The 22,220-nt window shown below is 40.4% G+C and overlaps 1 protein-coding gene across 1 annotated transcript in view; it reads right to left on the reverse strand.

Moving 5' to 3' along the window:
• Positions 1-22,220, reverse strand: part of LOC149471981 (uncharacterized) — a 344,746-nt gene that overhangs the window by 231,583 nt on the left and 90,943 nt on the right. The window contains exons 6-7 of the mRNA XM_089652739.1: positions 19,192-19,319; positions 19,032-19,113 (exon numbers count right to left, since the gene is read on the reverse strand). Coding sequence (XP_089508865.1) covers positions 19,032-19,113; positions 19,192-19,319 — 210 coding nt within the window. The remainder of the gene's footprint in view (positions 1-19,031; positions 19,114-19,191; positions 19,320-22,220) is intronic.

Raw genomic sequence — 22,220 nt, forward strand, 5'->3', positions numbered from 1 at the left:
TGAAGATGCTTAAAGCACGGATGGCAGACTGTGTTTTCTTGACCTGCAAGTCCCGACTGTTCTGCATTTTATACTGTGATGTAAACCTGCCCTACACTTTGCAATGCAGGTTTACTAAAACTAAAATTCTTGAATATGTTAGGAATTATTTGGATTTCTCAGGTGTTACATAGATGCAGGGCTTTTTTTTCTGAGAACTGATGCAGGTACTCCCCCCTTCCAAATCAGCCCTTGTGTCTGCCCATACTCACCTATGGGTATAAGCACCATCCATTTTTTTCAACTCCCACCCACTTCCCAGTACTGCCCCTTTTAGCGAATACAGAACCAAGTATAATTTTGTGATGCTAAGTAATTTGTATGGAATTTTTTAATGATGAAAAAAGCTGTAAAATAGATCCCCTGCAACAAAATACCCCCCAAGATCAACAGATCCACTCTAGCAACAATAGACCCCTGCCAGCAACAATAGATCTCCTGGCAGCCAGCATTACTAGAATCTCTAGCAGTCAACAACCATAGACCCCTTCCTCAACAACAGATCCCTCCCAGCAACAATTGACCTCCTCCACAACAAAAATCACCTCCCGGCAACAATTGATCCCCAATCAGCAACAAATCCGCAGCAGCCAGCATCAACAGACCCTCCAGCACCCCTTACCATCACATACATTCATTGATGGAGGTGCCGGAACTGCATGCCCCCACGTTTCTGCTGAAAAAAAGCCCTGTATATATGTATTCCACATACTTATTATATCTTATTAAAAAAATATTCTTTTTAATAAGATAAAAAGGGGTTAGACACAAAAATGGAAAGGCTACATGATTTGCAGGTTGGAATGTGACAAAATGTTTTATGCGAAAGTGGAAGTGATGAGATACCTAGCTAACCTGTGGGAACCCTCACTTTGTGCGCTGCTAGTAATACGGAGTCATGTCAAAGCTTACTGAGCTTCAAAACACACAAATTGTTGGCTGCTGCTTAGCTGATGCCTCTGAGACTGAAGTTCTCAATTTACTTGCCGTGTTGCAACGTACAGGAATAAGAAAACGACTGCAGAGCTCAATCTCAGTTTTCACAGTACTGAGATTGAGCTCTGCAGTCACGTTTTCAGTACTTGTGTTCTTATCCCAGGTCTCAATCCTGCGCAATGTCCTTTTGTCTCTTTTGGTTAGTTGACCATGTCGACCGCGCTTATGTTTATCGGACAACTTTTTCCGAGAAACGGTATATGCTGTCATAATCTTTGATACTGAACCTCACGACACGGGCAATAAATTGGCAATTTTAGTCGCAGAGGCACAAGCTCAGTGAGTACTAATCAATTGACATGACTCCGTATTACTAGCAGTGCATGCAGTGAATGACAAAAGTGAGGTTTCCACCTGTTAGCTAGATGTCTCATCACACAGCGGAAGCAAGAGGATTTTACTTCACTTCCGCTTTCAACACAAAATATGTATAAAATTCTCACATCTGCAAATCAAGTAGTGTTTCCATTTTTTCCCCTGTAATGTGTATGTGGAATACATCTATGTAACACCTGAAAATTTCAAACCTATTAAAAGATAAAAGTATAAACAGCAAAGGACGTGATGGCTTAACACAGTCCAGCTCCAAGAAAGTAAAAAGTCCACTCTTGCAGTGCGGGGGGGGGGGGGGGGGTATAGCCTCTATCGCTTACCTGATTCTATGCTTTTAAGGTGGAAGTTTTTTACCTTAATGAATTGTCTATAATAAGACAAAAAACCTTCTCCATGCAGCTCCCCCTCAGCCTCCCTAATACAGTACATGCCTGAGCTCAATCTCGATCCAGCAATGTGCACAAGAGCATTAGCTCTCTTTCCATTCCCCCCCCCTCATTGGCTCAGAGACAGCAGGGGGAGCCATTGGCTCCGTTTGCTATCAATCATAGCCAGGGAGGAGGGAGCAGGAACGGGGCCTAGCTGCTCTCTCTTTGTCTATGGAGACATACAGCCAGGTCAGAAGTGAGGCCTCCCAAGTGACTGCATAGCGAGCTGCTTGCTGTTGGGCACTCAGCAGGGTGGAGAGACCAGGAGTGCTGGTGGTGGGCCCATGAAGAAGATCGGGGCTACTCTATACAAAACCTTTGCACAGAGCAGGTAAGCATAACATGTTTTTTATTATTTAATTTATTTTTTTTAGGTTTGCCTTTACAATCACTTTAATCCTCTGCTCCTAGACTAAATGAGTGGAGTGCCCTACTGCAAGGGTGTTTATTTATTTTCCTGGAGTTGGGATTGAAACCTTTATTATGAAAGAGAAAGTCAGAGAAGAATATCAAGGCAAGTATATCAAGGTTTTTTTTTATGTACAGTATATATGTGAGTGTTTGTATGTGTGTGTTGATATACAGTATGTAGGTGTGAAATGCCTCATAGAGGGTACTGCACTAGGGTGTATATACTCTTGTTTTCTGCATTCTGTAGTTTATCCTCTCTTTTATATAACATACACCTTACCTCTGCACTCTGTACATTTTCCTCTCCTGACTACTGCACTCTGTACATTATTTTTGCTCCTAATCCTTGTACTTTGTAATTTATCCAATTCAGACCTCTGCACTGTATATGTAGGTATAATGATCAGGTGTGTGTAAGATAATTGATTATGGGTATGTAGGTATAATGATCATTTGTGTGTAAGATAATTGGTTATGGGGTGGGGTGGGGGGGGGGGGGGCGCAGCTTGGCATGTTCACCCTGGGGCTGGATGACCTTGTCCAGGCACAGGGTATCAGCCACTTAGAAAATTGCTTGTTTTTATTGGTCACCAGACTTAGGGACTCACATTATGAGAAGGAACAGTAAAGCACAGCTATCGTGTAGAACTGAAAACCAGGAAGCAGATTTTGATGTGATGAGCACATATGACTGCCCCATATACTCCATACACTTAATTGCAAGCTATACATACAAACATGTTTTTTAAGACATTCAGTCTTATATCAAGCTAATCTCTTACACATACTGTATATGTTTACAAACATTGAAAACTAAACATTCTCTTTAAAATTATTTCAGCAACTTTTGTTCACGTCAGTCAGTGATGGAGAATGCCAGAAATAATGCTGTAATAGACTTCTAGTCCAAAGTGTCTCACTAATGAATAACTAGCAAGAGGATGCCATCTTGCACAGAGGAATTCTCATTTTGTTTAAAAGCTATTGTGGGGAAATTCTACAAAACAAAAACTGAGTGATCTTAAAACTCAGTACTACATTTTTCTTATAACGGTCATTTCAACAAGGGTGTATGTTTCCTTCAGAGGTTGCTAGGGGTTCCTTGAGCTGTGGTTGATTGATCTCCCATCTGATGGTGCCTGCACAGTTCTGGGACCAACACCACTTGGCAGAGTTAGCAGCCTAACACCAATGACCTTTTTAGCTGTCTGTAAGTGTGGCTTACTGGTCAACACTGTAAGGGGAGCATTCTCCCCACTGACTACCAATGTAAGGATCATTCATCCCACTGTCCACCAATTGAGGGTACATTCTTGCTTCTGACCCCAGTTTTTTAATTTTAGCTGGGGCTTCCTGAGAAATTTATTTCAATGATTCTCCTGGAGTAAACAGGTCGAGAAAGGTTGCTTCACTGAATGTTCTCACCTGTAGCCCAAAATATTTTACCATTCACATTACCACCATCTATAGATGATCAACAGTTGGAGAATACAGGTGCTTGTGAACAACAAAATGACATTGAAAATTAGGTTCAAGGAGAAGAGAACAGGGCTCTGTTTGCATGTGAAACTCAATTGTTTTTGACACAAAACAGTTAATTATTACGGAAAGAAACTATTCGCTGTGTGATCTGAAATAATCATGGGAAGTTGAGCAGGTAACCAGGGAAACCCAGCTGCAGGCATTTCTGGCAATGCAGGGCTTCGGTGGATGCACATATTTTTCATTTTATGTGTTTTGCTCTATATAATACTGTGATTTCACATGTCTAGAAATTGTAACAAACAGTAAAGGATTTTTATGCTCCAAATGGTTTCTGACTATACCATGCTGAAGTGGGTGGTGATGTATGTGTATGTCCAGCATGGATCAATAATGGGAGGAATGTAAAAAAATTCATAAACAGAAGATAAGCTTTATATTTTATAAACAAAACTCCTCGTCCCTGCATGAATCTTTTGTATCAATATACACTAGAAAAAAACATAAAAATTGCATTTACATATTCCAAAAAGGATTCTCAATGGCACACTATCTCTTCTCTTCTTACCAAATACCTACTGTAAGTATACACACAATATGTTTATTCTTCTAAATTCAATGCTTTAAATGCCAACTAAGGTATTCATTTATTGGGTTAACTTCTTCCTACCCAACCCAGCCTCCCTTTCAATGGGTCTTTACACCCAGGGGGCAGAACATATTGCCTAATCATGTGACCGATGCGATTGGCTGCCAGGAGCTCCGTTGGGAGCCTGTCCCACTGGTTCCTGATCATTTCAAGAGATCAGGAGCTGTCTAATACTATCTGGGAGGTCACACCTCAGCCATCCTTGGATACCTATGTGCAGCAAGTTGGCATTAAATTCCACCCTCTATGCCATGAATTTGTATTCTGTGGGAGGCAAGATGGTAAATATTGTGAAAGATCATTAAACTGTAGTCAATAGTCATAAATTAGTCCTGCCAACCTTGTATAGCTACTTTTTTCCCATATACCTCTCTCATGCAACTTTATATGCAGTCTCTCTTTGGTTTTATTCTATGTTCCTTGCTCTTTTTAATTCTTTGAATTTGAAAAACTACTTTTGTTAAGAAACATAAAAAGTTACAAGATTACCGTAACACAAGACAATACAATAAACTACAGATAAGGCACTGCGGACTCCAGCGGAGCCAGTACTAACAAAACAATCTAACCACGAACTTGTGGTGCTCCCAGACCCAGGCCAAGGCAACTTCAGCAACGGAGTATGCAGGATAACATTCCCCAGTAGCACAAGAATGGAACTCAGCTATGAAGATTAAACATACTAAATATTACAATACCCAATATCAAATTGTCACAGTCCGTTTTGTAAAATTAGAACATGCCAGATTACCAAAAAAACAAAGCTACAGAAATAAGAGGAAGCATAGAAAACACATTTTTGTCCTGGTGTCAGCAGGGAGGCCTCAACCTAGTGTAGAGGTATCAGAAGCCAGCTATGTCATATTTTCTTGAATTTTTTGGGGGCAGCTACAGATATGTAGCTTTATACAATGGTAATACACTATTGACTAGACCCGTCCAAAATGTCAGAGAGGCATCATAATACTATTGACTTATGAGCATAAAATAGAGAAACAATAAAGAGTGTCCTTTGTGACAGCTCCTCCACAAGGCCCAACAGAAAACTGAGATAGTTAACGGGATCAGAAGAGCTGTAATCTCGTGAAAAGCCTGGGTGACCCCCTGACAAAACACCTACATTGCTGGACAATGCCAGAAAACCTGGTCGAAATCTGCAGGGGTGCAATGCCAACACTCTGCCGAGCTTGAATTATATATACTGGCAAACCTGGCCAGGGTGTAGTATATTCTATGTAAGAATTTAAATTGAATAAGGCAATCCCTAGCAGATACCAGGTTCATAAATGGTTAATCCCACATATCAGCCCAGTCATCCCCTTGAAAATTAGGAATACCAGACATCTACGGTTCTCAGCATCTCACAAGTGCCTTTGACCTTTCAGTAGACAACTCCTTATACATTTCAGACAAGGTTTTAACCAATGTATCACCAAACTGTGATGCAAAATGCATGATGCAATTATAAATAGCGGAAGAGGTATCAGTTCGGAAGGTGACATTTAGGTTTCAGTAGTGCAAAGGAGAGAAACGTCCCTGCCTGGATGATGTCCTTAATTTGCCTGATCCCCTTCCCAGCTCACAGAACTGGATCCAGGATCGCTGCAGAATGCGAAAGCCTAGGATTAAACCACAACGTGAAAAAGGGTGAGCATGCCACCCCATCTAGTTGCATGATTTCTTGTACTTTATCCTATGCTTTAAGTGTGGCTCTCATTGAAACTGTTAATGGCTGAGCCTCTTATGGGCCCCAGTAAATTAAGTTGTGGAGGCCCTCACATGATCCTATAAATGCAGCCACCAGAACCTTGGCCGCGTTAGTATCATCCCTGAACAGCCATCTCCTAGCAAACATGATTCGTCCTGTTCAAAAATACTTGTACGAATGCAGTAAGGCTAAGCCTCCCTGGCTTAGCCTTACTGGATTCTTGAAGTGTGCATATTTCTATTCCGGGATGGAAGGAGGGCAAGAGGAAGGAGCTGAAAAGTAATATATCTTCCTGAAATACGAGTGGGTAATCAAAACTGGTGAGTTATTTAAAAAATAAAGAAATACAGGTAGTATTTCATTTTCAAATGATTGACCCTGCCAATCAAAGATAGAGGTAGGGGTTTCCATACCTCCAATCTCTTTTTAAGGGTATGGACTAACGGCAAAAGATTAAGTTTCAGGTAATCTCCCACCCTAAGCGATTGGTAAAGTAAAAAACCCACTGTATTCGAATATCAGAGTCCGTTTGGGCTCTAGCTTCTTCATCACTGGGCATAACACCAGATTTTGCCCAATTTACCTTAAGGCCTGAGTACTGGGCAAAGTTACTCAAAACCTAGAAAACTGCACGCAGGGATAGGTTAGGGTCTCATAGGAACAAAAGGAGGTCTTCTGAGTATAAAGCTTTGCATTCGTGAATACCCCCTACCTCCAGTGCTCCTACCTCAGGAGATGTTTGGAGGGTAATTGCAATAAGCCCCATCATGAGCACAAACAAAGAGGGGGAGAGAGAGCACCCTTGTCTGGTTCTTCTACTAATGGGAAAAAAAGGAGACTCTACAACCAATCCTGATTGCAGCCTTTGGCCGACACACTATGGAGATCCAAGCAAGGAACTTAGGTCAAAAGCCCATATGGCGCAGTACCATCATAATATACTCACAGGCCACTTTATTAGGTACACCTGTTCAATTGCTTGGTAACACAAATTGCTAATCAGCCAATCACATGACAACAACTCAATGCATTTAGGCATCTAGACATGGTGAAGATGACTTGCTGAAGTTCAAACCGAGCATCATAATGGGGAATACATGGGATTTAAAAGAGAAAATATCCAGTGAGCGTCAGTCGTGCGTACGAAAATGCCTTGTTGTCAGAGGTTAGAGGAGAATGGGCAGGGTGGTTCAGCTGTGACATTCAGATGGTAGGATCAGAATTTGGTGTAGACAACATGAAAGCATGGATCCATATCAACGGTTCAGGTTGGTGGTGGTGGTGTAATGGTGTGGGGGTTATTTTCTTGACACTAGCAAGGTGTACCTAATAAAGTGGCTGGTGAGTGTATATGTCCAGACTACAGGCCTTTTCCATATCTAAAGGTCAAGATCACCCTCGTAGCCTGATTGGCAGGGTCAACCTGCAGTAAGTGGATAAATGATCTGTGTAAATTTGTGTCTGTAAATATAGTAGGGAAGAACCCAGTTTGGTCAATATCAACTAAGGTGAAAATAACCTGGGACAATCGGTGGCTAGTGCCTTCATCAAAATTTTAGGGTCCCAGTTAAGAAGGGCAATAGGCCTATAGTGTAAAAAGATGTTGCGCTGCTCATACTCCTAGGGATAATGTGTAAATTGTGCAAAAATTGTGCAAAAAATATGTTCAAAATTGCTTAAGTGCAGATGAGTGCTGTCATGCACCTCCCCCGCTAATAAGTCATTCCTATATACACTTAGTGCTCCTAGTGTTGGGATGCAATATAGCCCCTATCTCCCAAAACAAAAAGAGACCATACCATGATACAAAACACCTTCCCCCTCTACCATAAATCATTGGTGACACCAGACAAAGTGAGTGAACTGTGTTACAAAATTGCAGATATGCTGAGCAGGTACTATAAAGCACCTCCCCCTATTAATTTTTCAATGTCTGTTTCCTGTGAATGTGAAACATTATTAACAAAAACAATACCTACAGTGCTCCAATACAATATTAAATAAATAGCACTTATTCCTCAAAAACAAATCTACAATGCTGTAATGCACCAGCCCCCAGACCAATGAAATATAATCTAGATGGGAGTCTAGAGGGGTTGGAAGAGTCGAGTGTGGGGTCCAACACTCCATTGAAATCCCCTGCCAGGAGAAGTGAGAGGTGCATTAAAAGAGCCAATTTACCAGCTAAGTCATAGAACAATTGTACCTGAAATGGTGGAAGCATATAGACATTTACTATCATCAGTTTGCATGTAAAAATATCAACAACAATAATAAGATACCTGCCCCCAGGATCTGATATAACTTGATAGATGGTGCAAGGAACAGATTTACTGATCAGAATGGGGACTCCCCAGGCAGAGATGGAATAAGTGGCATGAAGTTTCCACTGCACCCATGGTCGGTGTAAGGCCAGCACCCTGTTTCCATCCAAATGCAACTCATGAAGGAAGACTATAGGTCTTATGGGTTTTAGATTTAACAGTACAAACAAATGGCAACTGGCCTTTGCAGAAAGGAGCACATGGAGGGGCGACAACAGAGAAAATTTCCCATATCAACTCATCAGCCAGTCTGCAACCAATCGAGTTGTCCTGTTTAATTTTCACACATTTGCAAATAAATGCATAAAGCTGCAGAGTCTCTTCACGGCATCCCAATATTATGCAGTTCCTAACTCTATAAATTTTTAAAGCCTCCATACTAGAAACATATGTATAATAATGGATAGACTGAGAGCAGGTAAGCCTGGAGGGAGCCCACCCCTCCTTAAAGGCACAGGGGTGCACTCGAAACCTAGCATGATTCACAATGGCAACCAAGGTGTCCAGTTCATCCAGTCACCAGTAAATTAACAGTACAAGCAAATGAAAACTGACCCAATCTATAACTAGCCTTTGCAGCAAGGAGCAAATGGAAGGGAGACTCATGTCAATTCACAACAGAGAAACATTCCCAGCTTACCAACCAGCCTGCAACCAACCAAATTGTCCTGTCTAACAGTTCACGTTAAAAACAGGGGTTTAGTTTGCACACATTTGCAAATACATGCATAAGCTGCAAAGGCTCTTCATGGCACCCCAATATTCTGTAGGTTTTAGATATTGGAAAACCAAGGTTTGCTTAAACTCCGAAGGCCTCGGAAGGTCCAACACACCATTTTAGAATAGTAACCACAATAGTTCAATGTGGAGTCAAAGGAGATATTGCACATGGCCACATGACCAGCTACCCTTAAACATAGAAAACTCCCTGCCGCTGTGTAAACTAACAAAACTAGAAAGAAAAACAGTTACTCACAGATCATACCCGTAACTTGTTCAACTAAACTAGAGAAATGTGACAAGCCCAAAAAGTCCAAATAACATCTTCCAGTAGACCTAAACTCCAGGTCCTCAGGAGTCAGATCCATGGGCCACCAGTTAGGAAAAAGTCAGCAATGGGAGGTTACTGAAGACTGGCATCCAAGAGATAGCAAGCATCAGACAATAGGGCATTCCATTCTGCAAAAGACTGTCATAGCAAGGAGGGTTTTTGATAATAGCCAGTAGAGGCTTCCCCTTCCCCTTTATCAACATGGCAGCAGGTGCAAAGTGATTCTCAATGTACAGGGAAGAGGATGCAGGCACTTCGGGAACCATGTATGGTCGTAGATCAGGAGAAAAGATCGGATGGTCCCAGAGCTCTCGGTCTGCAAGTCTGTCCGAGGTCACATTCTAGCCACACCCCCTATGTTCCTTGCATTTAACCCTTATGCTGATTCTGATCTAGTATAGGGCTGACTCCTCTTAAATTGATTTGAGAGCCAGGAGACGTATTTCTGTAGGTTTTCCATACAAATAACATTAGGCTAGAGATTCAGACATCTGGGTGCGTTAATATGTTTTATTAACATATTTAGACATTGATTTCAATTCCCAAAGCATTTAGTGACAGCCAGTGTATTTAGAAATCAGGTTGCCTGAGGCACACTTGACTGATGAAGCTCCTTAGTACAAGCTTCACTCCTTGTGTCATGTTTAGTAAAAAATATTGCCAGAAGGTGTTATTGGAGGGAGAATAGGGATCTGCTTTATGCTCGGAATATGTTTTAATTGCACAGACCAAAAAAACAAAATAAATGGAAAGATGATTTTATATTTCTGAACTAAAAAGAGCCCTCTGATCCCTCTCAGTCCTTCCTCCTCCCTACAGTTCTCTTGCGCAATCTAGCTGCAAGTGTCTAGAGGTGAACAGAAGAGGGAAACAAAATTTGGAAGCTTGGACCAATGTATCTATGTATATACCATACCCATGGGATCCCTTTAACCCTGGAAATCACAAAGGTTTGTAATGCTACTACTACTGCTAAATTCCGGGTCTCACGATGAGTGGCTGCTCTGCTGTATTGTGAACAAAGAAGGATGGCCACTTGGCATAGGTGCAATTCAGGGAATGCTTTGCATTTTCTTTATTTTCTCAACTGAACAAAGTGTAGACTGTGATATCAAGCCCCACCTCTCCACCTCATCAGAGAATGCTTTGCATGTGCTGAGTGGCCAGAGCTTTGCACCCTGTGCCAAGCGCCTGACCTCCTGTGTTCACAATGCAGAAGGGCAGTCAAAAAAATAAAGAAGAAAAAAATGGGATTTTAATGGTGCTGATACCCTCTCTCAGAACAAACTCAACAAACAAGTCAATATAAAATGATTAGTTTTTAAAATACCATTTAAAATTGATTGGGGTAACAACTCCTAAGAGATTATATCATGGTAAAAGTAAAAATGAACCATAATTAGCTGTACTGCCCCCCCAGAGAGGCACTTCCCCTCCTTATATTACTCATTACATTCTGTATTTGTATAATTACACATAGAACATTAAACATTCAAAAAGTGTATATATAATATACATATGTATATGTTACTTTACATGTATTTTTTATTTATATGCTTAGGTGTTACAAGTACTTAGACTTGAAGTCCCCTTGGACCCCAATGATATATGGGTCGAGCCTGCAGGCTGCTTTTTACCCATACAGGTAGTATATATTGTAAAACCTTGGATTGCAAGCATAATTCATTCCAGAAACATACTTGTAATCCAAAGCACTCGTATATCAACGCAAATTCCCCCATAAGAAATAATGGAAACTCAGGTGATCTGTTCCACAACCATTTACTGTATACATTTAAAAAAAAATGATTATAGTAATACAAAATACTGTGCAGTATAAAGTAAAAATAAAATAAATTAACACTTTACCATTGAAAAAATATGTGGCTGGTGTGAGGGAAACGAGAGAGGAGAGGAAGGGGGTTATTGTGTAGGATGTCTATCACTAACGGGATCACTGCTATCTGTTGGCTCACTGGAATTTTTTTTTGTGCTATTTTAACAAGGAACCTATCCAATGACACTTGCTTTTGCCCCCTTTAAAAGGATTAGGCAGAAATATGACATTGCGTTGTCGTTAAACAGATTTATCGTTCGCACTGCTAAAGCCTTATTTGGCTGGTGCTTTTCTACACAATTTTGCACTGTCTCTCACATTTTGCACATCTCCCTAATCTCATTTGAAGTGAGGGATTCCTCTGCCTTTTTATCCTTCTCTTCAGACGAGATCTCCTCCATAACCTCTTGCTGTTGCTCATGATGAAGATCCATCAGTTTGTCTGTGGTCAGCTCCTGGCCATGTTCCTCCACCAGCTCTTGAATGTTGTCCTCATTCACCTCCAGTCCCATGGTTTTCCCCAAGGACACAATTTCATCGACAACTGGCGGCTCCTGTTCCTGAGTTAAGCCCTCAAAGTCATATCCAAGAGCACCATCAGGCCACAGTTTTTACCAAGCAGAATTGAGGGTTCTCTTGGTGACCCCATCCCAGGCTTTATCGATGATCTTGAGGCAGTTCACGATGTGGAAATTATTTTTCCAAAACTCTCAGAGGGTAAGGTTAGTTCCTTCGGTCACCTCGAAACATAACTGAAATAGTGCTTTGGTGTAAAGCTTTTTAAAGTTGGAAATTACCTGCTGACCCATGGACTGGAGTAGTGGAGTGGTATTAGGAGGAAGGAACTTGACCTTATTGAGCTCAAATCCCTCCAGTAAATCATCCTCAAGGCCTGAAGGATGAGCAGGAGCATTATCCATAATCTGCGAGACTGAGTGGCAGATTATTTTCTAAAAGGTATTTTTTCACTGTAGGACCAAAGACCTTATTGATCCACTCAACGAACAAGATATGAGTGACCCAAGCCTTGCTGTTGGACTTCCTCATAACGTTTAACTGGCTCTTCTGCACCTTGCATTTCTTGAAGGATCGAGGATTCTCGGAATGATACACAAGCTTGGGCTTGATTTTTAAATCCCCGTTTGCAGTAGCATAAAAGACGGTGTGACCAGGCATTGCATTCTCTGCTGCTGTAATGTAGGTCCTCTTTGGCATCTTTTTCCAAAAAATCCCCGTCTAATTACAGTTAATAACTTGCTGTGGCAGGTAGCACTAGGGAACCATGAGCTGCTGGAACTCAGCAGCAAACGCCTCAGCTTAACTTCCGAACTAGAAGCCTCTCTGTGCCTCACAACACTATGGATGCCGCTTCTCCTCTTAAAGTTATCAAACCATCCCCTGCTTGCCTTGAAGCCTTCTTCATTTTCTATCAATGTACGTGGCAGTTTTCTTACAAGGTCGGCATACAAGACCTTTGCCTTCTTTCACATAATGTTCTCGGACACAGTATCAATACCCCCTGATGAAGCCACGTGACCAGTGGCGTAACACGTAGGGGTGGGGCTGCAACGTCACTCGGAGAGAGCCGGAATACTACACGGACGGCAGGTGCATGACTCAATGGTCGGCGGAGGACACGCTACATTTTGGATTGCCGCATACCGTCTTCACTATATGTGAGTGTACTACTTGGAAGGAATAAAGCAGTGTTTTAAAAAGATAAAACACTATGTCTGGCATTTGTTTTCTGCATGTGGAGAAACGCATGGAGAGGAGAGTATAGGGGTCTGTATCACTGTGAGGAGTGATTAACCCCAGAGAGGATAATCAGCTCTAAAGGATATTCCTGCTCCGTAATTTAAAGAGGAGAAAATTCTAACAAGCAGGTCCCAAAGGAGGTGGACCAAAAGTGTATATAGCCTAATTGCAGGCATATCAGGAGGTGAGCTTACATCTGCACTAATTGGAGGATTCACAAATATTTTTGTCACGGATTCACAATCAGTCACGGATTCAAGATTTTTAGGACACAGAGTCACTTTATATATATTTTTATGATTAATGGGACTATGCTTTTGCACTAAAAATTAATTTATTTATTTTATGAGTATTTATTCACGATAATTTTTATATTTTTTCACTAAATTATGATTCACAATTAATCATTATTTATTATTTAATCATGAATATGGATTAACATTATACTTTTTTATAAGTTATTATTCTATATATGAATTTATGATTATTTATGTTCAGATAACATTATGAAATATAATATTCACTTTGTCACTATAATTTAATAAGGAGCGCAACACAAGATGATGAAATAGTTCTCGGACACAGTATCACCTGCTAGTTGCTTCTCATTTATCTAGATGAGAAGAAAATTTTCTACATCTTCCAGAACATGTGGCCATTGCTTTGATACTCTCGTGACCCTTTTTACTGCATCTAGCCCCTTTATTTCTTCTTTCTTCTTTAATATTGTGCAAATTGTTGATGTAGACTTGTTATACAATCTTGCGATGTTGGCCACTTGCATACTTCATTCATGCTTCTTGATGATTTCCTTTTTAACTTCCACCATAAGCATCTCCTTTTTCTTACTGCCTTCCTTTGTGAGGCATACCAACTGAGACTGGGAGACGATTAACCACAATCCCACAGCGAGAAAGAGAGAGAAGGATCATTGGCTCAGTTGTGACGTAGCGCTTGGCAAATACTCGTATTGCTAGACCTCGCTCATTTATCAAGTTAAAATTTACAAAAAATGTTTGCCCATCTTGCAAAACATTCGCAGACCAAGTTACTCGCAATCCAAGGTTTTACTGTATATTTTGTCTGGTCAGGCTTTAAGTTCTCTTAGGCAACAATGTAAATATACTGCACATGCCATTGTATAGCTCCATGGTAATGTTTTTCTATCCTATGCAGGTTTTTGTATGGTTTTGCACCATCCTCTTCCCCTATGCATTGTTCCTGGGTCCCTCGCATTGGTTTTTTAGATGCCATTTCTATTTTATGTCCACGTGCTACCCGCCACGCCCATTGACATACTGTGTGAAATTCAACTGGACCTGGTTTTGTCCCTCTATGTTCTTGGGGACACCTATCTGGATTTGTAAGTGCATTATCTGTATGGACTACACACTTTGTATAATATGTGTTTTGTACCACATGTTACTGTGTATGCTGTTACTACAGTATATGCTGTTGTTTTGTCTCTAACAGCCATTTCCAACTGAACTCTCAAAGAAGCTAAAGTGCAAAACGCGTCAGGACTTTGCACCCACTGTCTGAGATATATACACTTTTTGAATTTCTAATGTTCTATGTGTAATTATACAAATTTGTAATTAGTTATAAAAGGAGGGGAGGTGCCATTCTGGAGGGCGGTCCAGCTAATTATGGTTCTTTTTTTATGTTATCCCTATTCAGTCTCTTAGGGGTTGTGTTACCCCAAACAATTTTAAATGGAATTCTGTAATAAAACATAATTTTATATTGACTTGTTTGTTCTGATTTCTTGTTCATTTCGCTGTAGAACATTCAAACCTAATGAAAGTTTGACCATGAACTTTGAACCCAGGGGACAATTCACTAAGCGGTATCTTACCACATCCGAATATGCAGTAAGATACTGCACAGTATTTTTAAAAAAAGAGTTGGCATTCACTAAAATACCACATTAGTTATTTTATTAAGTTTTGCAGTATTTTAGTGAAAACACATGTTAATGTTTCAGCTGTCAGTGGGGTTCCCTACTTACAGCTGAATGTAAAAAGAATTGCTGGTAATAAAAACATTTGCAAAATAATTCCGTGGGGTCCCTCCGCCATCCATACCAATCCCTTCAGGTCTGGTATGGATTTTGAGGGTAACCCCTACACCAAAAAAAAAGTTTCACCCCCCCTAAAATCCATACCCCTTTTCTGATCATGCAGCCTGGCAGGCCAGGAAAAGGGGGATGAGCGAGCACCCCCCCGAACCATAGCAGGCCACATGCCCTCAACATGGGGAGGTGCTTTGGGGGGGTTCTTTCCCAAAGCACCCTGTCCCCATGTTGATGGGGACAAGGGCCTCTTCCACACAACCCTGGCTTGTTGTTGTGGGGGTCTGCTGGCAGGGGTCTTATCAGAATCTGGAAGCCCCCTTTAACAAGGTGGCCCCCAGATCCCACCCCCCCTACATGTGAATGAGTATGCAGTACATGGTACTGCTACTCACCAACCCAAAAAAGTTTTGAAAATACATTTAAAAAAAGTATAGTGCAAAAAACTGACAGTAGACAGTCTTTGACAAGTCCTTTATTAAAACAACAATGAACAAAAAATATCCCCCAATGTAAATCGAACATCAATCACAATACCTGCTGCCACCGACGACCCAAGAAAAGATGCTAGCACTGGCTCCCGTGTTCTGACAGCGCTGCTGGCCTGACAGTTCTTAAATATCTAAGGGGCGGGGCCACCCGGTGACGACGTCAACTGGATGACTCCCCCTTGTGACATCATCATCTGGCGCATGCTGGGTCAAAAGTCCTAACCATCAAAAGATGGGTTGAAAGACCTAACCTGCAAACACACAAGCACCCGATGTTTGAGTCAAACTTATATTCGAATCGAACATCAAGGACATCCCTAGAGGGTACCAGCAGCATTAAAATCACATTTCTTCTTCCTTTTTTTTGACTTATATATATTTAGAAGGGATGTGGTGACTGAACAAATCATGTGGACCTGCTATTTTGATCATATATCAATGCAGAAGGGCAGTTGCTGGGTACAGGACCTAGAAGGTAGTAGAAGTCACTGTAGTAGCGGTGTCTACTACAGTGGTTGCCAGTTTCTAGAGGGATCCCACAGCTATGGTATACATGTGGGAAATGCAAACATGGAATTCTTCTAAGGGTTGGGTTCTGCCCGCTTACCCTGCTGCCCTAGGGCATTGTCATACAATTGTCATTAATGTTAAATACAGTCCCGGCGACAGTGTCTTTTATAGTAATAGCCTATGCTTATTTTTTCATTTGTGCAGTGCATTATGGAACTGAAAGTTCTTCAATGAGCTGGGATGCGGACAACTTCTTCTTTATTAAGACAAGAATGAGCCAACAGAAGGGGTGATCTGATTTGATCTGCTAAAAAGCTTGTAACATATACAATGTTGTACATGTAAATACAAACCCTGGGCTATTCCAATTTTGAGCCAGTGTATTGAGCATGAGGAAGGACAAAAGGGCGGTGGTCAAAATTTATAAGAGTATATTATCACAGAAGTCTTTCAGTCAATTATATTGTTATTATTATGAATATACTGTATAATACATGTATTATTTTACCTGCCAAAGGATTTCTATTTCCGGAAATCCAGTTCTAAGATTTACACAGCTCTGTCACACAGCATAGTCCTGTCTGACAGAGCAGAGGACCTTATTTTTCTCTGCTGCAGTTCAGTACCAGCTACAGGTGTCTTTTCTGCCCCTACCCTATAATACTACAGTGACAGGAGCAGAAGCAGTATAATGACTTTGGGCTCCAAAATGCACTACAAATGTGAAAACCTAAAGAGTACACCATTGTTTACCTGCTACTAGAGACATTTTTTATGTTTTTGCACACGCTAAATTGCACAATTTCAGCCAGAATATTAGATAAACCCCCAAACAATGTATACTGTATTTTTTTTTTAAAAATGAGGAGGAATAAAATGGTAGTAGTGCAATTTTTCATGTCACATGATATTAATGTACATGTCGATCAAATGCAAATTTTCTGTAAAAAATACACCAAAGTTAGTTTTAGTTCACATAAACAAAATATATTTCCCAATATTTTGGTAAAATATAAAATGTGAGGTTCCATTAAGTAAAGACACCTAACATATCAAGCTTTAAAACTGTGATCACCTTTGAAATGGCAACAAACATTGCTACTCAAAATTGTTCATAGACTTCGCCTTAAAGGCTATTACAGGTCATCAGTTTAGAGCTAACCATGAATGATGCTCTATTTATTTATTACAGGTACTTATATAGCGCTATCAATTTACGCAGCACTTTACATATACAGTTGAAACTCAAAAAATTAGAATATCGTGCAAAAGTTCATTTATGTCAGTAATGCAACTTAAAAGGTGAAACTAATATATGAGATAGACTCATTACATGCAAAGCAAGATAGTTCAAGCCGTGATTTGTCATAATTGTGATGATTATGGCTTACAGCTCATGAAAACCCCAAATCCACAATCTCAGAAAATTAGAATATTACATGCAATCAATAAAACAAGGATTGTACATAGAACAATATCGGACCTCTGAAAAATACACTCAAACCACACCGAAACAAAGCCTATGAAAAGTACCAGGGGCATCTCATGGGGCCCCCTACTGACCCCGGGCCCTCGGGCAGTGCCCAAGTTCCCAAATGGTCAGTCCACCCCTGGTGGTGAGATACAGTTAGGAATCATATAATAATGCGAGATTTGAGCTGTAGGTGATAGGAAATGAGACACATTAAAGCGGAGTTCCACTCACTCTGTAAAAAAATAAAAGTCAGCAGATACAAAAACTTTAGCTGCTCACTTTTAAAAAACAGTCACTCACCTGTCCCACGATCCCACGGTGCCCTCACCGCAGCTCATTTCACCGGCCATCCTGTATTCCAGGCACCAGCATCTTCAGTATGGGCACCCGGCTGTAACAGCTTGCGGCTTCACAGCCAGGTTCCCACTGCGCATGTGCGAGTAATGCTGCACTTCATGAATGGTCCTGTAATCTTCTGGGACCTGTCAGGTGTCCCTCAAGACTACGGGGAGAGATCTGATCGCCCAATCGCAGCAGAGGTGGGAGCGGGTACTGGTCAATTTCGGATACCAGCTCCCCGCCCCCACTCCCCAAAGGTGCCAATCCTGAATGGGGAGCGGGGGACCAATCTTTAAAGCGGAACTTCCCCTTTTAGGTGGAACTCTGCTTTAACTAGATCAGTAAATAAACAGTTAAATAAAAAGAGTTGAGCAATGAACAGGAAGGGATTAGCAGTCTGGGGGAGAGAAACAAAGTTGCAATCGACTATAAACAGAAGGAAACTTGAAAGTGTCAAACTTGTGGAGTGCCTCTAACAGCACAACACTGAGCTGCTGTGTGACAGAATGACAGGAGGGTAATAATGGAATTTAGCAGCTGCAGATGGGATTGTCAGCTGCCCGGGCCCCCCTCTGCAGTTGATGGGGCAGGACCCCCTACAGGAGGGCCGGGGGTACCCCCCTATCAGTGGCCCTGCATGTTGCTTCAGTATTTATTCACCGAAAGGGAGATCATCAGATGGACATTCACTGGTCTCCTTCCATTTCACCTGCTGATATCTGTCATATTGGTCCTGAATCTGCAGGTGTGACTGTGGAGCCCAGGATTCATAGTTGGGGTAGTTGGGTAGGATGGAGATACCTCTGACAGGCTGTGGAAGTGATCAAAGCTTTACGTATGCTTGAATCACTTCCATTGCCTATTTTACAAATATAAACATTAACATTATAACAACACAACATGAAATAGCACACCATAGTCTTGTGTGTGCTATAAAAATAATAATGTACATTAACAACAATGTATACTAGAAAATAGGAATAATCATGTTATACGGTGTGCTTTTAGTAAACATGAGTCAATATATGGCATGTATCTCTACATGGAGAGATGCACAATCCAATCAGCATGGTATCTATATTATTACTGGCTGAGTAATCAGATAATAAACCCCAGTGTATTCTGACCTGAAGTAGGTCATCACAGGAGAAAGATGTTGTTATGAACAGAAGCGCCTCAAATGTCTTCAGAGCGACGTTTACAGCCCATCTGAAAAAACAAAATGCAGAATGAATTCTATTAAGCTGAAATGTGCAGTAAAAGCAGTGTGCCAATCAATCTGTTTACCGGTCATCCAGCATAACTTCCACTGAAAATGTCTTAGGAAGAAAATAATTGACCAAGGTGCATACAACACTGCAGTGCAACAAATCTTCAATTTTTTTTATTTCAGCTGCACCACCTCTAGAGGCTTCCTAGAGAAGAAAAAAAAACAGATATTAATGCAGAATGCAATTTTTTTTTTAAATGAGATGCCATATTTGAAAGTCACCTAAAGTGGTTGTAAACCCTTACATATACCCAGTGAAGTGCCTAGCCTAAGGTGATACACAGAAATGAAACAAATGCTTGTGCAAATTTGTGCCCATTTATCTGCAGTATTTTCTTATCTACATCTGTTGACAGTCCAGAATTGAGAAAGCTTGTCTGAGCTGTCAGAAAAAAAGGGGGCAGAGAGCTGAAATTACACACTGCAGAGCTCAATGAGGAACACTCTGAGAGCTGATTGGAGGGAAGGGGACATGCCACTCTTCACACAGCACACAAGAACAGAGCTGAGGCTGTCAATCACAGGCTGTGTGCTGGAAATCCCTCCCCTGTCACCTCTTTTCTCTTGGTGTCAGAAAAACTTGTCAGAAGTGACTCATGCTGATAGCTGAGGAACAGAGCAGAAGACAGAAATGACACTTAGTGCTCTGGACAGAGAAAAGTACACACTATAGAGGGATATGCTTTGTTCTTAGTTCCTGCCCAACAACTTTAAAGAAGAAGACTGCGTTTCCAAGAGCAATGATCATATATAAAGGATAACTCAAGCAACTTGCATTCCTACTTGCTTTTAAAGGCAATGTCATTAATATGCTCATAATCAACCTATGCTTTCTGGGTGTACCTTTCTCTAAAATTATAGCTGTGTCACCAGCTTTCATACCACAAAGGAACTCTGTGGAGGAACATGGCCCTAGAGAGAGAATATTTTAGAATTAGTCAGGACGCTGTAAACCATTAACTTAGAAAGCAGACGGTAGATGAATTTGATATATACTGTATTTATATTTTAAATAATAAAATTTTTCTTCATTAGCCTATAAAAAAAAACAAGAGAAAGGGAAGCGCAAACCCTAGCGCAGGTAAATCCTTAATAAATGAAGCAAAAATCAAACCAAATATTTTGCACTCACATTTATGTGAAGTCTTGTTGTTTTTCAGTTTTCCCTCATCCCAAGGAATATTGGAGGCAGTAAAGCCCTTGAGCTTGTTTTTTCATGCTGGTTTATTTTTAACTTTATGCCTACACACATTGTGCACAAACGGCGAGATGCTCTGGGACATTGTCTTAGCACAGTACCATCTGATTTTTATTAAGAGCCTTTGGAAATGTACTTGTATATTTTGTGTAACATTTTTATATAAACAAAAAGTTTCAGAACTGTTTATATAATAATGACATCGTAATGGTAACCACACATTCCTTCTGTAAGGAAATGGAGGCTTCTGCTTCCTTCCCACTGGTAGATACCTTTCCTCTCTCCTAATGGCTGAGCCAGGTTCTCTCTGTCTAGATGCATACCTAGGCCACCTGTCAAATGCACAATACCAGAAATTTCAAGTGTGTCTATGACTTCAAGTGGTACCAAATATAATCCTTACTTAGCTCACTGAAACAGTGCCATAGCAAAATGGTTCCTTCAAATAATTTAAGTTGCTCTGGTACTCTGATCTTTAATATTCATTGATATTCTGGCTACAGCTCTGGCCTACTCTCTAGTGGATTATGCTATTGGTTTGATTTTTGCCTGATGTTATCTTGTTTTTGGACTATGATGTTGCCTGTCGTTTTCTAATTTTATGAACAGTCGCCAGTGCAGAAAAGATGGGGGGGGGGGGGCACAATCATGGAATGTCATACAGAAAAAAAACATACCCCAATGAAGACTTAGGTCTTGGTGATACCTGGTAACACAAAGAAAACACACAACCAATGGCGATAACCCAGCAGGGTATAATAATCCATACTTGCCAACAAAATTCAACCCAACCAACATAGCCAACATGGCAAGCTCCACACAACTTGGTCAAATTCTACCAGCTATAGCTACTTACTTAAAACAGGCTAAGCCCAAGGCTAGGTTGATCAATTTGTTGTGCTAGTGGGCAGAATCTAAATTTACCAGGACAATCAAGTATATTTGAGGGTCTTATTAATTCCTTTTGGTTTTTGATTATTTTTCTAATGATAATGTAATAAAACTTGTTGTAAAATATTTTCTAGATTTCTGTTTAGTAGAACAATAACGCCTTCTTAACAAAAAAAGAGATTCATGTCTAATCCCATTACATTCCCAATCCAATCCCATTGCATTCCCAAAAATAAGATAATTATTTTTAATTTCAGGATGGTGGTTGGAGGATTGCATAGAATGATTTACATTACTTTGTTTACTGCTCTGGAATGTGGAATAATTATATTTTTTGGATATGTTAACAAAATTTTACTGTGCTATGTAAATCAAAAACCTTTTTGTGCTCACCCAAAAATTCAAACAATTTAAAATGCTAAATCAACAACAAAATATTAAAAGAACATTGTATTACTGTGATATGCACTGATTCAGTTGGAGGTCAGTTTGATTATTTTAGCCCCATCTCACCATATCCTGTATGGTATACTGTCTTGTGTTATCCATAGGTTAACTTAAAAAACACAGGTTGCGCTAAAATACATGCAAAAGTATAACAAGAAAATAAATAACAAAACAATAAAAAACAATATTATAAATCAAAATAAAATCCAGCAAAAACGAAAAAGTCCAAAAGTTCAAATAATCAATAATGTCCAAAATAATTCATCACCAAGTAAATCCACCACCAAAAATGGTTAAATAGAACTCAGAGTAATATGCTGATTGTTGAAAAACCAGCATATAGTACTTGTTATTCTGGGAGAAATGAATAATATGGTGACAACAACACTGAAGAAATGAGGGATGAACTCCAACCGATGATGTGCTGCAAAGTAGAAAATCCACTCCAAAGGTGATTTAGTATCCAAACTGAGAGATGATCAGATCAGGGAATTCATTTTATATTCTTTA

The sequence above is a fragment of the Staurois parvus genome, unplaced genomic scaffold, assembly GCF_062004578.1.
Source record: "Staurois parvus isolate SC_StPar_1 unplaced genomic scaffold, SC_StPar_1.0 ptg000025l, whole genome shotgun sequence".
Classification (NCBI taxonomy): Eukaryota; Metazoa; Chordata; class Amphibia; order Anura; family Ranidae; genus Staurois; species Staurois parvus.